Source organism: Cetorhinus maximus, chromosome 9 (genome assembly GCF_964194155.1).
Source record: "Cetorhinus maximus chromosome 9, sCetMax3.hap1.1, whole genome shotgun sequence".
In the NCBI taxonomy this organism is placed as follows: domain Eukaryota; kingdom Metazoa; phylum Chordata; class Chondrichthyes; order Lamniformes; family Cetorhinidae; genus Cetorhinus; species Cetorhinus maximus.
In genome coordinates this window covers 19,564,060-19,581,089 of record NC_135887.1, presented here as the reverse complement: position 1 = coordinate 19,581,089, position 17,030 = coordinate 19,564,060, and the positions used below count along the sequence as shown (strand labels likewise).

Here is a 17,030-nt window from a genome sequence, read left to right as displayed (position 1 = left end):
CCACATGGTGAGCTGTGGATCTCCGTCATGGGGAGATGTTGAGCAGAGGCCAGAGGTTTTTGACTGAGAGGGAAAATTCAGAGAGAGATAGAGAGAGAGAGACACGAGGAAGCACGAGCATCAACAGCCAATAAGAATCCATCGTGAGCTGTACTTCAACAAAATAAGGTGTGAATCAGTTCCTGGGTTTCCAGGCATGGCTGGGCCATTAAAGAAATGCTGAGCAAAAGCTTCAGTGGTTCTAGATGGACTAAATGAAACCATAATTGTGAAAACAGTCGGTGGTGAGAAGCTGTTCACAGGTGCTCGATTTTTACCAGCCTCACTTTCTGAACAGGTGATCACTGATTTAAGAAACATTTCTCTTGATTCTTAAATCCAGGCACTGCGGGTTGGAAGAGTTGCTTCCTGTTGCAAAGGTCATCCTCTGTAAAGGTCATCCTCTGTAAAGTCTACAGAAAAGAGGAAGGTGGACCCCCTAAACAATGGGTAATGATCGCATGGTCCCATTGCACCCAATACAGTGACCTTGGGCCTAACACTGGGCAGAAGAAGCAGCCACTTCAGCCTGGCGGTAGGCCTGTTTAAAAGGCCAATAGGGGGTCCAATGACATATAGAAGACCCCCGTTGGCATTTTGGACAGAGCTGGGCAGAGTGTGGGCTACATGCACTACAGTCACATTGCTGACCGTCCTGATAACCCCTGGATGGTTAGTATCAGAATATTTTTGATGGGGTTCAGGAGGAGTCATGTGCAACGTGAAGTCAGGGGTTGCATCTGAGTAATGAAGCTGAGGCTGAAGGGAGTATTTAGGGGGTGAAGGGGGGAAGTCGGGGGTGAATGGGGGAATCAGGGGTGAAGGGAGGGGTCGGGGGTGAAGGGGGGTGCTGGGGTAAGGGGCAGTTAAGGGGGGAGCCAAGCATGAAGGGGGGGAGTCGGGGGCGAAGGGGGGAGTCGGGGGTGAAGGATGGAGCTGGGGGCGAAGGGGGGTGCTGGGGTAAGGGGGGATTCTGGGGGTGAAGGGGGGAGTCAGGGGTGAAGTGGGGAGTCGGGGGCGAAGGATGGAGCTGGGGGCGAAGGGGGTGCTGGGGTAAGGGGATTCTGGGGGCAGTCGGGGGCGAATGGCGGGGGGGAGTCGGGCGAAGGTGAAGGGGGGGGAGCCGGGGGTAAAGGTGAAGTGGGGGGGGGGAGCCGGGGGTGAAGGTGAAGGTGGGGGGAGCCGGGGGCGAAGGTCGGGAGGAGTCGGGGGCGAAGGCGAGGGTCAAAGGTGAAGGTGGGGAGGAGCCGGGGGCGTCTGTGGAGTTGTAGCTGGATTGAAGGGCTTTGACTAACCCTTTCTGCAAATAGCTTCTAGAACACAGTAACTCTGATTTGCTATTGGCTGGGGTGTTTACAATATTGAGAAGCAGATGAAAACCCCAGGGACAGAGCACACAGCAAGTTTATTTGCTGAACTCCTTGTCCTGAAGCACCTTTTTATTCCTATTCAGATGACTGAATGTTCCTGTACCCTGGGCAGGTTAGGATGTGTTCCTGATGTGTTCAGACAATCGCTTATTTTCTGTAAAGCAGAATTGCTTGGCTTTCACTCAGGCTTTAACTCCCCAACATCTTTTCGCACTGAAGCGGACAGTTTAAGATGACGATACAGAGAGATGGTCAGCTGTGTACCTCTCTCTCTGCGATTACATTGGGTTAGTCATCACACTTTATCAATTATGTGCCAGAGGCTCTGAAGTCTCACTGCAATGGGGAATCTGTGGTTAACCATATCGGAGGCCAAATGAGAAGAAAATAAACTGTTTGTTCACAGAAACATCGGCAAGTCCCATACTGGAGATCAGCACAAAATGAAGGCTGGCACTCCAGTACTGAGGGAGTGCAGCACTGTTGGAGGTGCTGTCTTCCGGATGAGATGTTAAACCGACACCAATTAGCCCTCTCAGGTTAAATGTAAAAGATCCTGTGACACTATTTTGAAGAAGAACAGAGTTCTCCCTATTGTCCCAATCAATATTTATCCCCAAATCAACATTGTTAAAAACAGACATCTGCTCATTATCACTTTGATATTTGTGGGAGCTTACTGTGCGCAAATTGGCTGCCATGTTCCCTACATTACAACAGTAACTACACTTCAAAAGTGCTTCATATTCTGCGATTTCGAGTTCGTGAAAGGCACTATATAAATGAAATCCTAAAGGACCAGAGATCACAAATGAAAACTCTCCTGGATTTTTGCTGGTGTCTTGGAGCGGAGGGAATAAAACCCTCAAACAGGTCCAACTTACTGTGGAGAACCTGGAGATTAACTTAGTTTCAAATCAGATTTACTCAGTTATATACACAAATGACTGGCAGGAAAGGATTGTTTAGTCCATCAAGCTTGCCCGACATGCCTAATGCCTGGCAGCATCATGACAAGACATCATGACAAGACATGTCCATGTCCGACTCTCCGGCAGCCATGTCATCTGGAAGCGGCAAAGAAACCTGGGACTGAGAAAGGGAAAATGGATCCCGATCAATTCTCTCTGACTCCCTCAGACAATCGAAACCAGCCCTAGGAAATCACATTGAACTTGTGTGGGTTTAACTGCAAAGTTGAATACATTCGCTTGTGTTTCATGGATTCCTTCTGTTAAGTTGTGTTTGTGTTTTTATACCCTATGAACACACTAACCCTTTCCCTCACATAGACCTCCTCCGGCCGCTAGTTGGGCTCCAGATCCTTTTTTTGCAACATACGAGAGTTCATCCTGTTGATGGAAGCTGCATTTTTATGTCCTATCGTCATCTTTGTGTCTTTTCCCTTTCAGTAATGCCCCCTTCTCATTGGCTGCGGCATTGGCAAGGGCAACAACGAATGAAATCCTTCAGAGTGACCTTTCCGTTCTCCACTATGTGCCGAAGCTTCTGGATGGGACTGACGGGATCACACGTAAGTTTTTCCTATTCCGTTCCTGGGATGTGGGCGTCTCTAGCTGGGCCAGCATTTATTGCCCATCCCTAATTGCCCTTGAGAAGGTGTTGGTGAGCTGCCTTCTTGGACCGCTGCAGTCCATGTGGTGTAGGTACACCCACAGTGCTGTTAGGGAGGGAGTTCCAGGATTTTGACCAGGCGACAGTGAAGGAACGGCAATATATTTCCAAACCAGGATGGTGAGTGACTTGGAGGGGAACTTGCAGGTGGTGGTGTTCCCATCTATCTGCTGCCCTTGTCTTTCTAGATGGCAGTGGTCACAGGTTTGGAAGGTGCTGTTGAAGAAGGTTTGGTGAGTTCCTGCAGTGCGTCAGTGGTGGAGGGAGTGAATGTTTAAGATGGTGGATGGGGTGCCAATTAAGCAGGCTGTTTTGTCCTGGATGGTGTGGAGCTTCTTGAGTGTTGTTGGAGCTACACTCATCCAGACAAGTGGAGAGTATTCCATCACACATGGTGAAAATGCATCAGCTTTGTGGGGAGATGTGGGGAATAGAATTACATCCCTAAACCTCTCCGCCTTCTTGTCTTTTAAGATGCTCCTTAAAACCTACTTTTTTGAGCAAGGTTTTTGGTCCCTGGCCTAATATCTCTCCATGTGGCTTGGTGTTAAATTGCATTTGATAATGTTCCTGTGAAGAACTTGGGACATTTTCATTTGTTGAAGATGCAATATAAATTCAAGTTCTAGTTGTTGAGCGGACGGAGAAAGAGGGATCGCAAGGGAGATCACCTGTCCAGAGTGACTAGGCACCTGGAGTGGGGAGAACGTTTTCCATTGGGTCACATTGGCCACAAGGCACAGAAACAGGCCCTTCGGCCCGACCAGTCCGTGCTGGTGTTTATGCTCCACTCGAGCCTCCTTCCATCTTTCCTCATCTAAATCTACCATCGTAACCATCTATTCCCATCTCTCTCATGTGCTTCCCTTTAAATGCGTCTGTACTATTCACCTCAGCTACTCCCCTTAGTCCTGAGTTCCATGTTCTCTGGGTAAAAGAATTTTCTCCAGACTTACCGATTGGACTTTTGATTACTATCTTATGTTGATGGCCTCTAATTTTGCTCCTGCCCGCACGTGGAAACATTTTCCGGAAGTTAGCGGAGGCTGCACTTGGCCAGTGTGTCACCGAGGCTGCCGTCCGGTTAAGGATGGTGACCCAGGCCCTAAGAGTAATCGGCAGCTCAGCAGTGCTAATGGTGGCCAGTGCTGGAGCTGAACCTGGAGAGCGAGGACACATCGATGCCCGTGCGCCCTCAAAGTCAGGTAACCGGGGGCACCTGGGGTGGTCAGAGGAGGGAGGGGAGGGGGGTGTGGGGTGGCTGCTGAGGGCAGGTGACGCTGTTGTGTGGGAGCGTGCCTTTTCTTAATCTTTCTTAGGATGTGGGCCTCACCGGCAAGGCCAGCATCTGTTGCCCATCCCTAACTGCCCTGGAACTGAGTGGTTTGCTGGGCCATTTCAGGGGGCAGTTAAGAGTCAACCACATTGCTGTGGGTCTGGAGTCACATGTAGGCCGGGCCAGGTAAGGACAGCAGATTTCCTTCCCTAAAGGACATTAGTGAACCAGATGGGTTTTTACAAGAATTGTTGACAGTGTCATGGTGTCAATGTCAATTCCAGATTTTATTAATTGAATTTAAATTCCACCAGCGGCTGTGGTGAGGTTTGAACTTGTGTCCCCAGAGCATCAGTCTGGGCCTCTGGATTACCAATCCAGTGACATTATCGCTACGCCACCATCTCCTGCCGGGGGCCCCTCCGTGAGCCATGGAGTGCCCTAAAAAGGAGGCCCCCTCGGTGCCCCAGAGCTGACGGGCAGCTGACGCTTCAATTGGCCATTTATGTGGCCCAGTTGGGCTCCTGGCAGGTGGGCTGCCTGTCTGCCATCCCCCCCACCGTTGGCAAACTGGCATGGTGGCAGGAAGGCAATGGCACCCCATTCTACACCTCCCCAGCCCCTCCCCAAAAGGTTGTTAAACTACAGCTCGTTCTCTCCGTCTCCACTCTGATAAAATCTTTCATCATTTTAAAGCCCTCGATGAGGTCACCCCTCGGCCTACCTTCCTCAAGAGGAAAGAGACCCAGCCTGTCAGTCCTCTCTGATGGGTATAACTTTGTATTTCTGGTTTCACCCCTGCAAATCTTTCTTGCACCCTCTCCAGAGCCTCCAAACCTTTTGCATAATCAATGTTTTTCTCTTCAACAAGATTCTCTTCGCCGGTCCTAAAGCTGCTGAGGTGGAGTTCCAGTGAGGCGGGGCTGGTAGTCCTCATTATCTCACCCAAATGACAGTCAATGTGAGAGCAGGCGCTGGAACTCTGACTCAGAGGGAACCCACACAGACAGCTTTCCAATCAAACCTCTTCATAGTCATCCGGAAAGAGACCCCGGGTTTTCTTACCCCAGGAACTCTGTAGACCACAGGGAGGCCTATCAGTGACACTGGGTGACCAGAGATGAGAGAGGCAGAACGAGAGTGAGAGAGAAAGAAGCAGAGCGAAGTGAGAGAGAGAGAGGCAGAGCGAGAGTAAGAGAGACGCAGTGAGAAAGGGAGGAGAGAGAGAGAGAGAGGCAGAGGGAGAGAGAGAGAGAGGCAGAGGGAGGGAGAGAGAGAAGCAGAGGGAGGGAGAGAGAGAGAGAGGCAGAGGGAGAGAGAGAGAGAGGCAGAGGGAGAGAGAGAGGCAGAGGGAGAGAGAGAGGCAGTGGGAGGGAGAGAGAGAGAGGCAGAGGGAGAGAGAGAGAGAGGCAGAGGGAGAGAGAGAGAGGCAGAGGGAGAGAGAGAGAGAGGCAGAGGGAGAGAGAGAGAGGCAGAGGGAGAGAGAGAGAGGCAGAGGGAGAGAGAGAGAGGCAGAGGGAGAGAGAGAGAGAGGCAGAGTGAGTTTAAGAGAGGTAGCGAGAGAGAAGGGAGAAGAAAGGCAGAGCGAGAGTGAGAGAGGCAGAGCCAGAGTGAGAGAGGCAGAGCCAGAGTGAGAGAGGCAGAGCGAGAGTGAGGCAGAGAGAGAGTGAGAGAGTGAGAGAGGCAGAGCGAGAGTGAGAGAGAGAGAGACAGAGCAAAAGTGAGAGAGAGAGAGACAGAGCGAGAGTGAGAGAGAGACAGAGTGAGAGTGAGAGAGAGAGAGACAGAGCGAGAGTGAGGCATAGAGAGAGTGAGAGAGTGAGAGAGGCAGAGCGAGAGAGAGAGACAGAGCGAGAGTGAGAGAGAGAGAGACAGAGTGAGAGTGAGAGACAGAGAGAGAGAGAGGCAGAGCGAGAGTGAGAGAGAGAGACAAAGCGAGAGAGAGAGAGAGAGAGGCAGAGCGAGAGTGAGAGGCAGAGCAAGAGTGAGAGAGAGAGAGGCCGAGCGAGAGTGAGAGAGAGAGAGACAGAGCGAGAGTGTGAGAGAGAGAGAGAGACAGAGCGAGAGTGAGAGAGAGAGAGACACAGCGAGAGTGAGAGAGAGAGACAGACAGAGCGAGGATGAGAGAGAGGGAGAGACAGAGCGAGAGTGAGAGAGAGAGAGACAGAGTGAGAGTGAAAGAGAGAGACAGAGAGAGAGAGAGGCAGAGTGAGAATGAGAGAGAGAGAGACAGAGCGAGAGTGAGAGAGAGAGACAGAGCGAGAGTGAGAGAGAGAGAGACAGAGCGAGAGTGAGAGAGAGAGAGTGGCAGAGTGAGAGAGAGAGAGTGGCAGAGTGTGAGAGAGAGAGAGTGGCAGAGTGAGAGAGAGAGAGTGGCAGAGTGAGAGGGAGAGAGTGGCAGAGTGTGAGAGAGAGAGAGTGGCAGAGTGAGAGAGAGAGTGGCAGAGTGAGAATGAGAGAGAGAGAGAAGCAGAGCGAGAGGAAGTGAGAGAGAGGGTGGCAGAGAGAGAAAGGCACAAAGAGTGAGAGGGGGAGGGGGAGGGAGAGGGAGGGAGAGAGAGAGAGGCAGAAGGAGAGTGGGAGAGAGAGGCAGAGCGAGTTTAAGCGAGGCAGCGAGTGAAAAGCAGCAAGAGAGAGAGAGGTAGCGAGAGAGAGGCAGCGGGAGAGAGAGAGGCAACGAGAGAGAGGCAGCGAGAGAGAGAGAGGCAGCGAGAGAGAGGCAGCGAGAGAGAGAGAGGCAACGAGAGAGAGGCAGCAGAGAGAGAGAGGCAGCGAGAGAGAGAGAGGCAGCGAGAGAGAGAGAGGCAGCAAGAGAGAGAGGCAGCGAGAGAGAGGGACAGCGAGAGAGAGGCAGCGAGAGAGAGGCAGCGAGAGAGAGAGAGGCAGCGAGAGAGAGAGAGGCAGCGAGAGAGAGAGAGACAGCGAGAGAGAGGCAGCGAGAGAGAGAGAGGCAGCGAGAGAGAGAGAGGCAGCGAGAGGGCGAGAGGCAGCGAGAGAGAGAGAGGCAGCGAGAGAGAGGCAGCGAGAGAGAGGCAGCGAGAGAGAGGCAGCAAGAGAGAGAGAGGCAGCGAGAGAGAGGCAGCGAGAGAGAGGCAGCGAGCGAGAGAGAGGCAGCGAAAGAGAAGGGAGAACAGAGGCAGAGCGAGGGAGAGGCAGAGAGAGAGTGAGAGAGGCAGAGCGAGAATGAGAGAGAGAGGCAGAGCGAGAGTGAGAGAGAGGCAGAGCAAGAGTGAGAGAGAGGCAGAGCGAGAGAGAGAGAGGCAGAGCGAGAGAGAGAGGCAGCGAGAGAGAGGCAGCGAGAGAGAGGCAGCGAGCGAGAGAGAGGCAGCGAAAGAGAAGGGAGAACAGAGGCAGAGCAAGGGAGAGGCAGAGAGAGAGTGAGAGAGGCAGAGCGAGAGTGAGAGAAAGAGGCAGAGCGAGAGAGAGAGAGAGGCAGAGCAAGAGTGAGAGAGAGGCAGAGCAAGAGTGAGAGAGAGGCAGAGCGAGAGAGAGAGAGGCAGAGCGAGAGAGAGAGAGAGAGGCAGAGCGAGAGTGAGAGAGAGAGAGACAGAACGAGAGAGAGAGAGAGAGAGGCAGAGCGAGAGTGAGAGAGAGAGAGGCAGAGCGAGAGAGAGAGAGAGACAGCGAGAGAGTGAGAGGCAGCGAGAGAATGAGAGGCAGAGAGAGAGAGAGAGGGGCAGAGCGAGAGTGAGAGAGAGAGAGAGATGCAGTGAGAGGGAAGAGAGGCAGAGAGAGCTTAAGAGAGGCAGAGGGAGCGAGAGAGAGGCAGAGGCAGCGAGAGAGAGGTAGATGCAGCAAGAGAGAGGCAGTGAGAGGGAAGAGAGGCAGAGCGAGAGGCAGAAAGAGAGTGAGAGGCAGAGTGCGAGAGAGAGGCAGAGTGCGAGAGAGAGGCAGAGTGCGAGAGATAGGCAGAGTACGAGAGAGAGGCAGAGTGCGAGAGAGAGAGAGGCAGAGTGCGAGAGAGAGAGGCAGAGTGCGAGAGAGAGAGGCAGAGTGCGAGAGAGAGAGGCAGAGTGCGAGAGAGAGAGGCAGAGTGCGAGAAAGAGAGGCAGAGTGCGAGAGAGAGGCAGAGTGCGAGAGAGAGAGAGGCAGAGTGCGAGAGAGAGGCAGAGTGAGAGAGTGAGAGAGGCAGAGCGAGAGTGAGAGAGAGAGAGACAGAGCGAAAGTGAGAGAGAGAGAGACAGAGCGAGAGTGAGAGAGAGACAGAGTGAGAGTGAGAGAGAGAGAGACAGAGCGAGAGTGAGGCAGAGAGAGAGTGAGAGAGTGAGAGAGGCAGAGCGAGAGTGAGTCAGAGAGAGAGTGAGAGAGGCAGAGCGAGAGTGAGAGAGAGAGAGACAGAGCGAGAGTGAGAGAGAGAGACAGAGCGAGAGTGAGAGAGAGACAGAGTGAGAGTGAGAGAGAGAGAGACAGAGCGAGAGTAAGAGAGAGAGAGACAGAGCGAGAGAGAGAGACAGAGCGAGAGTGAGAGAGAGAGAGACAGAGCGAGAGTGAGAGACAGAGAGAGAGAGGGGCAGTGCGAGAGTGAGAGAGAGAGAGACAGAGCGAGAGTGTGAGAGAGAGAGAGACAGAGCGAGAGTGAGAGAGAGAGAGAGACAGAGTGAGAGTGAAAGAGAGAGACAGAGAGAGAGAGAGGCAGAGTGAGAATGAGAGAGAGAGAGACAGCGAGAGTGAGAGAGAGAGAGACAGAGCGAGAGTGAGAGAGAGAGAGACAGAGCGAGAGTGAGAGAGAGAGAGTGGCAGAGTGAGAGAGAGAGAGTGGCAGAGTGTGAGAGAGAGAGAGAGAGTGGCAGAGTGAGAGAGAGAGAGTGGCAGAGTGAGAGGGAGAGAGTGGCAGAGTGTGAGAGAGAGAGAGTGGCAGAGTGAGAGAGAGAGTGACAGAGTGAGAATGAGAGAGAGAGAGAAGCAGAGCGAGAGGAAGTGAGAGAGAGGGTGGCAGAGAGAGAAAGGCACAAAGAGTGAGAGGGGGAGGGGGAGGGAGAGGGAGGGAGAGAGAGAGAGGCAGAAGGAGAGTGGGAGAGAGAGGCAGAGCGAGTTTAAGCGAGGCAGCGAGTGAAAAGCAGCAAGAGAGAGAGAGGCAGCGAGAGAGAGGCAGCGGGATAGAGAGAGGCAACGAGAGAGAGGCAGCGAGAGAGAGAGAGGCAGCGAGAGAGAGGCAGCGAGAGAGAGAGAGGCAATGAGAGAGAGGCAGCGAGAGAGAGAGAGGCAGCGAGAGAGAGAGGCAGCGAGAGAGAGAGGCAGCGAGAGAGAGGCAGCGAGAGAGAGAGAGGCAGCGAGAGAGAGAGAGGCAGCGAGAGAGAGAGAGGCAGCGAGAGAGAGAGACAGCGAGAGAGAGGCAGCGAGAGAGAGGCAGCGAGAGAGAGAGGCAGCGAGAGAGAGAGACAGCGAGAGAGAGGCAGCGAGAGAGAGGCAGCGAGAGAGAGAGAGGCAGCGAGAGAGAGAGAGGCAGCGAGAGAGAGAGACAGCGAGAGAGAGGCAGCGAGAGAGAGAGAGGCAGCGAGAGAGAGAGAGGCAGTGAGAGAGAGGCAACGAGAGAGAGGCAGCGAGAGAGAGGCAGCAAGAGAGAGAGAGGCAGCGAGAGAGAGGCAGCGAGAGAGAGGCAGCGAGCGAGAGAGAGGCAGCGAAAGAGAAGGGAGAACAGAGGCAGAGCGAGGGAGAGGCAGAGAGAGAGTGAGAGAGGCAGAGCGAGAGTGAGAGAGAGAGGCAGAGCGAGAGTGAGAGAGAGGCAGAGCAAGAGTGAGAGAGAGGCAGAGCGAGAGAGAGAGAGGCAGAGCGAGAGAGAGAGGCAGCGAGAGAGAGGCAGCGAGAGAGAGGCAGCGAGAGAGAGGCAGCGAGCGAGAGAGAGGCAGCGAAAGAGAAGGGAGAACAGAGGCAGAGCGAGGGAGAGGCAGAGAGAGAGAGAGGCAGAGCGAGAGTGAGAGAGAGGCAGAGCGAGAGAGAGAGAGAGGCAGAGCAAGAGTGAGAGAAAGAGGCAGAGCGAGAGAGAGAGAGAGGCAGAGCAAGAGTGAGAGAGAGGCAGAGCAAGAGTGAGAGAGAGGCAGAGCGAGAGAGAGAGAGGCAGAGCGAGAGAGAGAGAGAGAGAGGCAGAGCGAGAGTGAGAGAGAGAGAGGCAGAACGAGAGAGAGAGAGAGAGAGGCAGAGCGAGAGTGAGAGAGAGAGAGGCAGAGCGAGAGAGAGAGAGGTTGGCAGAGGGAGAAAGGCACAGAAAGAGCGAGAGAGGGAGGGAGAGGCAGAGGGAGAGAAACAGAGCGAGAGAGAGAGAGGCAGATGGGAGTGAGAGAGGCAGAGCGAGAGAGAGAGAGAGACAGCGAGAGAGTGAGAGGCAGCGAGAGAGAGAGAGGCAGCGAGAGAATGAGAGGCAGAGAGAGAGAGAGAGAGGGGCAGAGCGAGAGTGAGAGAGAGAGAGAGATGCAGTGAGAGGGAAGAGAGGCAGAGAGAGCTTAAGAGAGGCAGATGGAGCGAGAGAGAGGCAGAGGCAGCGAGAGAGAGGTAGATGCAGCAAGAGAGAGGCAGTGAGAGGGAAGAGAGGCAGAGCGAGAGGCAGAAAGAGAGTGAGAGGCAGAGTGCGAGAGAGAGGCAGAGTGCGAGAGAGAGGCAGAGTGCGAGAGATAGGCAGAGTACGAGAGAGAGGCAGAGTGCGAGAGAGAGAGGCAGAGTGCGAGAGAGAGAGGCAGAGTGCGAGAGAGAGAGGCAGAGTGCGAGAGAGAGAGGCAGAGTGCGAGAGAGAGAGGCAGAGTGCGAGAGAGAGAGGCAGAGTGCGAGAGAGAGAGGCAGAGTGCGAGAAAGAGAGGCAGAGTGCGAGAGAGAGGCAGAGTGCGAGAGAGAGATAGGCAGAGTGCGAGAGAGAGGCAGAGTGCGAGAGAGAGGCAGAGAGAGAGTGAGAGAGTGAGAGAGGCAGAGCGAGAGTGAGAGAGAGAGAGACAGAGCGAAAGTGAGAGAGAGAGAGACAGAGCGAGAGTGAGAGAGAGACAGAGTGAGAGTGAGAGAGAGAGAGACAGAGCGAGAGTGAGGCAGAGAGAGAGTGAGAGAGTGAGAGAGGCAGAGCGAGAGTGAGAGAGAGAGAGGCAGAGAGAGAGTGAGAGAGGCAGAGCGAGAGTGAGAGAGAGAGAGACAGAGCGAGAGTGAGAGAGAGAGACAGAGCGAGAGTAAGAGAGAGAGAGACAGAGCGAGAGAGAGAGAGACAGAGCGAGAGTGAGAGAGAGAGAGACAGAGCGAGAGTGAGAGACAGAGAGAGAGAGAGGCAGAGCGAGAGTGAGAGAGAGAGACAAAGCGAGAGAGAGAGAGAGAGAGACAGAGCGAGAGTGTGAGAGAGAGAGAGACAGAGCGAGAGTGAGAGAGAGAGAGAGACAGAGTGAGAGTGAAAGAGAGAGACAGAGAGAGAGAGAGGCAGAGTGAGAATGAGAGAGAGAGAGAGACAGAGCGAGAGTGAGAGAGAGAGAGACAGAGCGAGAGTGAGAGAGAGAGAGACAGAGGGAGAGTGAGAGAGAGAGAGTGGCAGAGTGAGAGAGAGAGAGTGGCAGAGTGTGAGAGAGAGAGAGAGTGGCAGAGTGAGAGAGAGAGAGTGGCAGAGTGAGAGGGAGAGAGTGGCAGAGTGAGAGAGAGAGTGGCAGAGTGAGAATGAGAGAGAGAGAGAAGCAGAGCGAGAGGAAGTGAGAGAGAGGGTGGCAGAGAGAGAAAGGCACAAAGAGTGAGAGGGGGAGGGGGAGGGAGAGGGAGGGAGAGAGAGAGAGGCAGAAGGAGAGTGGGAGAGAGAGGCAGAGCGAGTTTAAGCGAGGCAGCGAGTGAAAAGCAGCAAGAGAGAGAGAGGCAGCGAGAGAGAGGCAGCGGGAGAGAGAGAGGCAACGAGAGAGAGGCAGCGAGAGAGAGAGAGGCAGCGAGAGAGAGGCAGCGAGAGAGAGAGAGGCAATGAGAGAGAGGCAGCAGAGAGAGAGAGGCAGCGAGAGAGAGAGGCAGCGAGAGAGAGAGGCAGCGAGAGAGAGGCAGCGAGAGAGAGAGAGGCAGCGAGAGAGAGAGAGGCAGCGAGAGAGAGAGAGGCAGCGAGAGAGAGAGACAGCGAGAGAGAGGCAGCGAGAGAGAGGCAGCGAGAGAGAGAGGCAGCGAGAGAGAGAGACAGCGAGAGAGAGGCAGCGAGAGAGAGGCAGCGAGAGGGCGAGAGGCAGCGAGAGAGAGAGAGAGGCAGCGAGAGAGAGAGACAGCGAGAGAGAGGCAGCGAGAGAGAGAGAGGCAGCGAGAGAGAGAGAGGCAGCGAGAGAGAGGCAACGAGAGAGAGGCAGCAAGAGAGAGAGAGGCAGCGAGAGAGAGGCAGCGAGAGAGAGAGAGGCAGCGAGAGAGAGGCAGCGAAAGAGAAGGGAGAACAGAGGCAGAGTGAGGGAGAGGCAGAGAGAGAGTGAGAGAGGCAGAGCGAGAGTGAGAGAGAGAGGCAGAGCGAGAGTGAGAGAGAGGCAGAGCAAGAGTGAGAGAGAGGCAGAGCGAGAGACAGAGAGGCAGAGCGAGAGAGAGAGGCAGCAAGAGAGAGGCAGCGAGAGAGAGGCAGCGAGAGAGAGGCAGCGAGCGAGAGAGAGGCAGCGAAAGAGAAGGGAGAACAGAGGCAGAGCAAGGGAGAGGCAGAGAGAGAGAGAGGCAGAGCGAGAGTGAGAGAGAGAGGCAGAGCGAGAGAGAGAGAGAGGCAGAGCAAGAGTGAGAGAGAGGCAGAGCAAGAGTGAGAGAGAGGCAGAGCGAGAGAGAGAGAGGCAGAGCGAGAGAGAGAGAGAGAGAGAGGCAGAGCGAGAGTGAGAGAGAGAGAGGCAGAACGAGAGAGAGAGAGAGAGGCAGAGCGAGAGTGAGAGAGAGAGAGGCAGAGCGAGAGAGAGAGAGGTTGGCAGAGGGAGAAAGGCACAGAAAGAGCGAGAGAGGGAGGGAGAGGCAGAGAGAGAGAAACAGAGCGAGAGAGAGAGAGGCAGATGGGAGTGAGAGAGGCAGAGCGAGAGAGAGAGAGAGACAGCGAGAGAGTGAGAGGCAGCGAGAGAGAGAGAGGCAGCGAGAGAATGAGAGGCAGAGAGAGAGAGAGAGAGGGGCAGAGCGAGAGTGAGAGAGAGAGAGATGCAGTGAGAGGGAAGAGAGGCAGAGAGAGCTTAAGAGAGGCAGATGGAGCGAGAGAGAGGCAGAGGCAGCGAGAGAGAGGTAGATGCAGCAAGAGAGAGGCAGTGAGAGGGAAGAGAGGCAGAGCGAGAGGCAGAAAGAGAGTGAGAGGCAGAGTGCGAGAGAGAGGCAGAGTGCGAGAGAGAGGCAGAGTGCGAGAGATAGGCAGAGTACGAGAGAGAGGCAGAGTGCGAGAGAGAGAGAGGCAGAGTGTGAGAGAGAGAGGCAGAGTGAGTGCGAGAGAGAGAGGCAGAGCTAGCGTAAGAGAGAGAGAGAGGCAGAGCGAGAGTGAGAGAGAGAGAGGCAGAGCAAGACTGAGAGAGAGGCAGAGGGAGAGAGTGAGAGGCAGAGTGAGAGAGAGAGGGAGAAAGGCAGAGACAGCGAGAGAGAGAGAGGCAGAGCAAGACTGAGAGATAGAGAGGCAGAAGGAGAGAGTGAGAGGCAGAGCGAGAGTGAGAGAGAGAGGGAGAAAGGCAGAGACAGCGAGAGAGAGAGAAGCAGAGCGAGAGTAGCAGGGCGTGAGAGAGAGGCAGAGCGAGAGCGAGTGAGAGAGAGGGTGGCAGAGAGAGAAAGGCACAGAAAAGGTGAGAGATGGAGGGAGACGGAGGGAGAGAGAGAGGCAGAGAGGCAGAGGGAGAGAGAGGCAGAGCAAGAGAGAGAGAGAGAGGCAGAGCGAGAGGGAGCGAGGCAGAGCGAGAGAGAGAGAGGCAGAGCGAGATAGAGAGAGGCAGAGCGAGAGAGAGAAGCAGAGTGAGACTGACAGAGAGAGAGAGGCAGAGCGAGAGTGAGAGAGAGAGAGGCAGAGCGAGAGTGAGAGAGAGAGAGACAGAGCGAGAGGGAAGAGAGAGAGAGACAGAGCGAGAGTAAGAGAGAGAGAGGCAGAGCGAGAGTGACAGAGAGAGGCAGAGCGAGTGTGAGAGAGAGGCAGAGCGAGTGTGAGAGAGAGAGAGAGAGGCAGAGCGAGCGTAAGAAAAAAAAGAGAGGCAGAGCGAGCGTAAGAGAGAGAGGTAGAGCGAGTGTGAGAGAGAGAGAGAGAGGCAGAGCGAGCGTAAGAGAGAGAGGCAGAGTGAGTGAGAGAGAGAGAGGCAGAGCGAGTGAGAGAGAGAGAGAGGCAGAGCGAGAATGAGAGAGAGAGAGGCAGAGCAAGCCATAGAGAGAGAGGCAGAGCAAGACAGAGAGAGAGAGGCAGAGGGAGAGAGTGAGAGGCAGAGCGAGAGGCAGAGCGAGAGGGAGAAAGGCAGAGACAGCGAGAGAGGGAGAAGCAGAGCGAGAATGAGAGAGGGAGAGTAGCAGGGCGTGAGTGAGAGACAGAGAGGCAGAGCGAGAGCGAGTGAGAGAGTGGCAGAGAGAGAAAGGCACAGAAAAGGTGAGAGAGGGAGGGAGACGGAAGGAGAGAGATAGGCAGAGAGGCAGAGGGAGAGAGGCAGAGCGAGAGAGAGAGAGAGAGAGAGGCAGAGCGAGAGGGAGCGAGGCAGAGCAAGAGAGAGTGAGGCAGAATGAGGGATAGTGAGGCAGAGTGAGAGAGACAAAGGCAGAGCGAGAGAGAGAGAGGCAGAGCGAGAATGACAGAGAGAGCGAGGCAGAGCGAGAGTGAGAGAGAGAGAGGCAGAGCGAGAGTGAGAGAGAGAGAGGCAGAGCGAGAGTGAGAGAGAGAGAAACAGAGCGAGAGCGAGTGAGAGAGAGGGAGAGCGAGAGTGAGAGAGAGAGAGGCAGAGCGAGAGTGAGAAAGGGGGAGAGAGAGAGAGGCAGAGACAGCGAGAGAGAGAGGCAGAGCGAGAAAGGGAGAGGCAGAGCGAGAGAGTGGCAGAGCGAGAATGAGAGAGAGAGAGAAGCAGGGCGTGAGTCAGAGATAGAGAGGCAGAGCGAGAGTGGGAGAGAGAGAGAGGCAGAGCGAGAGTGAGAGAGAGAGAAAGGCAGAGAGAGCGTGAGAGAGAAAGGCAGAGCGAGAGTGAGAGAGTGAGTGGCAGAGCAAGAGTGAGAGAGAGAGGCAGAGCGAGAGTGAGAGAGAGAGGCAGAGCGAGAGAGAGAGAGAGAGGAAGAGCGAAAGTGAGAGAGAGGCAGAGCGAGAGAGAGAGAGAGAGGAAGAGCGAAAGTGAGAGAGAGGCAGAGCGAGAGAGAGAGGAAGAGCGAAAGTGAGAGAGAGAGAGGCAGAGCGAGAGAGAGAGAGGCAGCGAGAGAGAGGCAGCGAGAGAGAGAGAGGCAATGAGAGAGAGGCAGCAGAGAGAGAGAGGCAGCGAGAGAGAGAGGCAGCGAGAGAGAGAGGCAGCGAGAGAGAGGCAGCGAGAGAGAGAGAGGCAGCGAGAGAGAGAGAGGCAGCGAGAGAGAGAGAGGCAGCGAGAGAGAGACAGCGAGAGAGAGGCAGCGAGAGAGAGGCAGCGAGAGAGAGAGGCAGCGAGAGAGAGAGACAGCGAGAGAGAGGCAGCGAGAGAGAGGCAGCGAGAGGGCGAGAGGCAGCGAGAGAGAGAGAGAGGCAGCGAGAGAGAGAGACAGCGAGAGAGAGGCAGCGAGAGAGAGAGAGGCAGCGAGAGAGAGAGAGGCAGCGAGAGAGAGGCAACGAGAGAGAGGCAGCAAGAGAGAGAGAGGCAGCGAGAGAGAGGCAGCGAGAGAGAGAGAGGCAGCGAGAGAGAGGCAGCGAAAGAGAAGGGAGAACAGAGGCAGAGTGAGGGAGAGGCAGAGAGAGAGTGAGAGAGGCAGAGCGAGAGTGAGAGAGAGAGGCAGAGCGAGAGTGAGAGAGAGGCAGAGCAAGAGTGAGAGAGAGGCAGAGCGAGAGACAGAGAGGCAGAGCGAGAGAGAGAGGCAGCAAGAGAGAGGCAGCGAGAGAGAGGCAGCGAGAGAGAGGCAGCGAGCGAGAGAGAGGCAGCGAAAGAGAAGGGAGAACAGAGGCAGAGCAAGGGAGAGGCAGAGAGAGAGAGAGGCAGAGCGAGAGTGAGAGAGAGAGGCAGAGCGAGAGAGAGAGAGAGGCAGAGCAAGAGTGAGAGAGAGGCAGAGCGAGAGAGAGAGAGGCAGAGCGAGAGAGAGAGAGAGAGAGAGGCAGAGCGAGAGTGAGAGAGAGAGAGGCAGAACGAGAGAGAGAGAGAGAGGCAGAGCGAGAGTGAGAGAGAGAGAGGCAGAGCGAGAGAGAGAGAGGTTGGCAGAGGGAGAAAGGCACAGAAAGAGCGAGAGAGGGAGGGAGAGGCAGAGAGAGAGAAACAGAGCGAGAGAGAGAGAGGCAGATGGGAGTGAGAGAGGCAGAGCGAGAGAGAGAGAGAGACAGCGAGAGAGTGAGAGGCAGCGAGAGAGAGAGAGGCAGCGAGAGAATGAGAGGCAGAGAGAGAGAGAGAGAGGGGCAGAGCGAGAGTGAGAGAGAGAGAGATGCAGTGAGAGGGAAGAGAGGCAGAGAGAGCTTAAGAGAGGCAGATGGAGCGAGAGAGAGGCAGAGGCAGCGAGAGAGAGGTAGATGCAGCAAGAGAGAGGCAGTGAGAGGGAAGAGAGGCAGAGCGAGAGGCAGAAAGAGAGTGAGAGGCCGAGTGCGAGAGAGAGGCAGAGTACGAGAGAGAGGCAGAGTGCGAGAGAGAGAGAGGCAGAGTGTGAGAGAGAGAGGCAGAGTGAGTGCGAGA

The 17,030-nt window shown here is 55.0% G+C and overlaps 1 protein-coding gene across 2 annotated transcripts in view; it reads left to right on the top strand.

Annotated features, from left to right (window-relative positions):
• Positions 1 to 17,030, top strand: part of ppm1e (protein phosphatase, Mg2+/Mn2+ dependent, 1E) — a 147,684-nt gene that overhangs the window by 87,339 nt on the left and 43,315 nt on the right. For both annotated transcript variants that reach the window (XM_078548204.1, XM_078548205.1), the window contains exon 2: positions 2,822 to 2,943. In XM_078548204.1, the coding sequence (XP_078404330.1) occupies positions 2,822 to 2,943 (122 nt within the window). The remainder of the gene's footprint in view (positions 1 to 2,821; positions 2,944 to 17,030) is intronic.